Source organism: Macadamia integrifolia, chromosome 1, assembly GCF_013358625.1.
Source record: "Macadamia integrifolia cultivar HAES 741 chromosome 1, SCU_Mint_v3, whole genome shotgun sequence".
Lineage (NCBI taxonomy): Eukaryota > Viridiplantae > Streptophyta > Magnoliopsida > Proteales > Proteaceae > Macadamia > Macadamia integrifolia.
Genome location: NC_056557.1, coordinates 27,704,855 through 27,710,289, shown reverse-complemented (window position 1 = coordinate 27,710,289; position 5,435 = coordinate 27,704,855). Strand labels below are relative to the sequence as shown.

The window sequence follows — 5,435 nt, the reverse complement described above, 5'->3', positions numbered from 1 at the left end:
CAAGCAAATGAAGGGAGGATACAATTAAAAAAGGGGAAAAACAAACAAAATAAAGAGAATGATACAAGAAAATAGGGGAGGGGAACACAGACGAAGAGAAAAGAAGATACAATCAAACTAAGGGGGGTGAAGAGAAGAGCAGTAGGTCCCAAGAAGGTGCCAAGAACCTATTTCTATTTGTATTAGGGCAAACATCGTAATTGTGAAGAATTTTATCCCTCACATCAAAAGTAATATCATCCCACATCTGCTCTAGAGTACGTGAAGTGGTAGTCCATCTTCTTTTGTTCATTTTCCACCAAATATGTTATAATGTTGTACTAAGAGCCAACTTACTAAGATAATCACACAGATTTTTACTATTTTTACTGTTGAAGGCGTTTAAAATCCAATTACATTTTCTTTTAAATCGAAGAATAATTCTTGGACTCGACTAAAGCTTTCGAAGAATGCCTCCCCAAACCGACTTAGAAAGGATATTCGAAAACAAGTGCTCAAAGCTTTCAAAGGAATTCCAACATAGGTAATAATTAGGAATAGAAATATTTTCTATGCATAAAAAAGTCTTGAGTAGGAAGACAATTGGTCATAGCTCTCTATATTGTGAAAGAATGCCTTGGAATAGCCAAGGAGAACCAAACTATTTTATACCATGGGACAACTTAAGCAATAGAACGAACCAGATTCCAAGCAAAAGTTAAGGTAAAACTGCAAGAGGAATTATCTATCCAGAGGATCATGTTGCCACTACCTTTAGGTCTCAACCGAATACTTGATAACTTGTTCCACATTTCAATTAGAGTATTTGAAGTACCAAGGCTAGGGTACCAAACACCATCTCGAAGAATGGAAGACACCTTAGCCAACCTATCTGATCCCATATCATATCTAATTCTATTGCAATATTTAGTAATTAGATATCTATCAGAGTACCAATTATCAAGCCAAAGATAAGTATTAGAATCATCATCAAATGGAAGATTTGATATGATCAGAGACAAAGTAGGGATATTTCAGAATTTTCCTCCACGCCCAAGAGACATTCACAGAGTACGTGGTAACCCGAATAGAATTAGTTTTGAGGTATCTAGATTAAATCCAATCCACCGAAATGGTCTCCTGTTTTTAAAACCACTTTTCAGATAAGATAAGTTTAATAATACCAACAACATTGGCATCTTTAATTTTATGAAGACCCAGACTTCCCTCGTTTTTGGGAAGACGAACCTTGACTCAACTCAAAGAATGAAGAAAGTTAATGCTATCCTTACTCTTCCAAAGAAAGAAGACACAAGAGACTCCTGCCGGGAGCCCAAAAATCCAAAAATCCCAGACAATTCCTTCAAGTTACGACAAGTTGCTCTGGTAATTGCCATGGTAATTGCCACTTTTCTGGTATCTATTGTCTAATAGTTTTGAATTACATTAATGCACTAGAGGCAGGATTAAAGTTCGGATTTTTTACTTTTTCCCCTAGCACGTACTTCAAGTGGAATGACCTTTTAATCCCAACATAATAAGCAATAATTGTCTAATATTTGACAAAACAAAGAGAGGTTAGACAATTTTTCCCTTAATAAGAAGATATCAAATTCTAAATACAATACACCAATAGAGGTGTAATGAGGTGTAATGTATTTGATGCCCATTAAAGTTTCGATTCATAATTGCTAACAATATCATCATAGAAAAACTTCGTGAAACCCTCCATGTGTGCAGGAATCATACGTAATGGAATAATGATAGATCCATCGTCATTAGGTCCTGGTATGATAAAAGACCTCCCATCAAACCCTAACTTCCCCGGTCCCATGTAAATGGGCTTTCCCCATCCAAAATCCGCGCCATGGATGGGCAGCCCTAACCAGCTAGTAATAGCAAGATTGGGGTTCCCAAGGAAGTCCCCTTGTTTACGCCCGACCGCATCGCGGTGGAACCCAGTCCTGAAAGCTCCCAAATCTTCTTGTCTTCTCAAGAAATTAATGGCAGACTTAAAATACTCATCAGTCATCCTCTCCACTGCCTCTCTGATCCTACTTGCAGCAAACCCTAATGGCTTCTCCATCAATTCACCCGCCAGGCTCGTCGCATATGTATGTAAGTGACCGTTTCCAAAGTAATTATCTGGGAGCGGAGGACGAAGCCGTTTCCGGCTATTGACGGCTATGCGCATCATTGTCGGCTGCTCATACTTCAGCTGACGGGCTTTGGATGCACACCTCCAGATGTGAGCAGCAATGGCTTCGTTTCTACTACAGGGCCGACCAGTAAGGGTCTCATTAGCTTTCTTCTTGAGCTTCTCCACTTGATCTCTCGTCAACTCGAACATGATCACTGTGGTTTCCTTCATTCTCTCCTCTCTGTCATCGGTCCGATCAATTAAAACCGGTGGCGGACTAAACTCAGGGTGTTTGAACCGTGGGGCGGCCGGGTAGTGTTCACTCCTGCGTAATAAACGTGAGTCTATTAACGGTGGTGGTGTGTCCAGGTCTCCTCCACGGGATACTTTCGCCCACGTATTCATCAATTGCATGGACGAGAAGCCATCAATAACAGAGTGAGAAATAGCGGCACAGACACTGATTCCACCACAACTGAATCGGGTGAGTTGCACTAGAAAGATAGGGAGTTCGTTAATGGGGAGGGTGTAATCGATGGGAGGGATGAGATCTTCCATCTTCGGGGTTGGAGTGAAGTCTCCAAAGTCGGAGATTTCGGCGTCGGACTCCGCTTCAAAGAGCTGAGCTCCCATGGAGTTGCAATCTAGTTCAAGCCTTCTTCCTTCGATCCATTGAAGCCTACCTGCTAATGGGTAAAACTGCACTAGAACTTTACTCAAAGAGTCTCTCATGGTGTCCATTGCAGAGGAGAGGATGATGGAGTTATTTGAGGGGCGGTAAAAGTAGATGATCGGTGCATGAGTAAAAGGCTTAACTTGGTCTAACTCTGATAAACAAAGCTTGCCGGCCGGAGTTGGCTGTGCTGGAATGATTGTGTAGGAACCCACGAGCTTCACCATCTCTATTCAGCTTTTCTCTTTTCACTTCACAACTTAGAAGCCACTTCCTCTATAATTTCAGGGCATTTTGGAAGCAAGTGAGGAGAGCCTACAGAAAAGAGCACGATAACAGTAAAATGGGAGTCAAAGATGACAGGAAATCACGTGTCGTCTGAAGAAAATGACTGTACCTGTTGGCTCATATAAAGAGAAAATTGATTGTACAGAAAAAAAATTAAAATAACCGATTACTTGATGTTTCGATTTACCATCCCATCTGTTTCTTCTTCCACCACCTACTTCATCGCCATGATGAGTTCGTATCACCTCTGAAACCCAACCGATCCCTGTATCCGCCACCGCTACCGCCATCCCCACCCAACCCAGCCTTGCCTTGCCATTGACCCTGTGATCGAACACCTCTCTATTCCACCATGAGTACGAATCACCTTCTACAATCCCAACCCAACCCCCACCCACACGCGGTAGCCTCGTCTCCATCATCAACCCTGCCCACTGCATTTACATATTAGTTTTTGAACCCTTTTATTAAAACAAAATGCCAACCCCACCTCACCCTCGCAGTCCCGTCATCATTACTTGCTACTTTAGATCTAGATGAATCTGTTGACAAAGTCTACTGGTTCGTCGTCACTCCACCCAAGAGTGTCGGCAGGTCATTGTCATCATTACTTGCCACTTTAGATTTATATGAACCTGTTGACAGTCTACAACTGGTTCAACATCATCCACTCAAGAGTGTCGGCAGGTCATTGTCATCATTGCTTGCTACTTTGGATTTTGATGAATCTGTTGACAGACTCTAGTGGTTCAACATCATCCACTCAAGAGTGTCGGCAGATCATTGTATCGTTCCAACGTTGAGCTTTTAAATAAATGAGAGCGGTCCTTAACCGAACGGCTGTGTCTTCGAAGAGTTCGAGGCACTAAGTGGGGTTGGAGTCCTCTGGGCCATTGTTTTGATCTGGTTAGGTGAGTAGGTGAGTACAGTGGGAGTTGAGAAGGACTGCGGTGGATAAGGGAGAAGGGGCGGGAGGTGGTCGTGGTGTTCGTGATGGCGGAGGCGGATGCGGTGGCTATGGTGGGGTAAAATTTGAATAGCCGGGCTACGTGGGGTGGGGGCTGGTATTGCGGAGGTTAAGATGTGAATTTGAAATCGAATCCGTTTATTGAAATTGAACTGAATTGTTTACACTGAAATCGTTTGATATTGAATTTAAAATTAAATCTATAGTTTAATTTTGGTTTTAAAATTTAACCGTTGTTAAATCGATTAATATATAATAATTTAAGTCATTTTATATATAATTCTATACAAAAATTAAGTTTACATCAAACAGCTAACAAAAAAAACGCATATAATAATAAAAAATTCCATTTAATGTTAAAATTTAAATTCATTTCATTAAGAAATTTGAAGTTAAAGAAGTAGCTTGTTTAAAGTTAAAGAAGTAGCTTGGATAAAAAATATTAGAACATATAAGAAAATTGTTTAAACTGAAATCATTTAATATATGAAATCGTTGATTAAAGGGTTTGATTTTGGTTTTATCTAAAAAATCTTACATTGAATCAAACCATTTATACAAGAAACCAATTCGAGATGTCCCTTCATCATTGGAGGATGAAGAAGAGAGGAAAAAAAAATAGAGAAGAGAAAAAACGAAAGAGAAAGAGAATAGGCGCTGCTGGTCCAACTTGTGGTTTCAAGAATCAAGGAGTTCCAAGTTCCTTTCATCAAATATAAAGGTCATAAAATGAAAACCGAGTGTAGAGGTAAAACCACTAACGGAGGCATAAAAGCAATTGATGACTTAGATTATTTATATAAAGATCAATGGTCGAAATTAAATATAATGTCTAGGAAAATGCAAGTCCACATCCTCTACATGTTGTAAGCATCAAATGATTGAAAGCATTTAGATATACATCGAAGGGATTTTCAATCATTCGATACTCACTACACCGATATAACAATTACTGATAATTTTCCCACGAATGATTATAATCACTTATCATTGTCGACTTTACATATAGGGTTTTTTTATTTTTTATAATAATAATGCTTCTCGTAATGGAACCACCAATAGAAGCGAAAGCCAAGCAAAATCTTTCCTTCCCATCATTGATGAAAATACTCCATCTCTCTAAAACCAGCTGCGCTTCTCCTTGAAAACGAATTGTCACAGTTGGAAATCCATTCAAGTCTCTGCCAATATTTCCCATAGTTATCAATTCGGCCGAATAATTCGGCCAAACCGAATTTTTTCGAAATTTATCAAAAATTCGGACCGAATCCGAATTAAAAATAAAATTCTTTAAAATTCGCAACTTTTTCCAAAATGAATATAAATCGCGAATAATTCGGACCGAATCCGAATTAAACCGAATTATTTGGTCCATTTAAACATTATTT

General features: G+C 39.5%; 1 protein-coding gene across 2 annotated transcripts; it reads right to left on the bottom strand.

Annotated features, from left to right (window-relative positions):
* Positions 1 to 1,557: 1,557 nt before the first annotated feature.
* Positions 1,558 to 3,518, bottom strand: LOC122085256 (spermidine hydroxycinnamoyl transferase-like). 2 transcript variants are annotated; one of them, XM_042653758.1, is made up of 2 exons: positions 3,251 to 3,518; positions 1,558 to 3,107 (listed from the first exon to the last, which is right to left on the bottom strand). In XM_042653758.1, exon 2 carries the CDS (start codon positions 3,017 to 3,019, stop codon positions 1,649 to 1,651), a length of 1,371 nt encoding a protein of 456 aa, XP_042509692.1. In that variant the 5' UTR covers positions 3,020 to 3,107; positions 3,251 to 3,518; the 3' UTR covers positions 1,558 to 1,648. The 2 variants fall into 2 exon arrangements, with proteins under 2 accessions (XP_042509692.1, XP_042509682.1); XM_042653748.1 differs by having other exon boundaries at positions 3,268 to 3,518.
* Positions 3,519 to 5,435: the final 1,917 nt, after the last annotated feature.

Bases quoted from the DNA above. Each gene is read 5' to 3' on its own strand.
- LOC122085256 (XM_042653758.1), bottom strand. From the start codon at position 3,019: ATGGTGAAGCTCGTGGGTTCCTACACAATCATTCCAGCACAGCCAACT.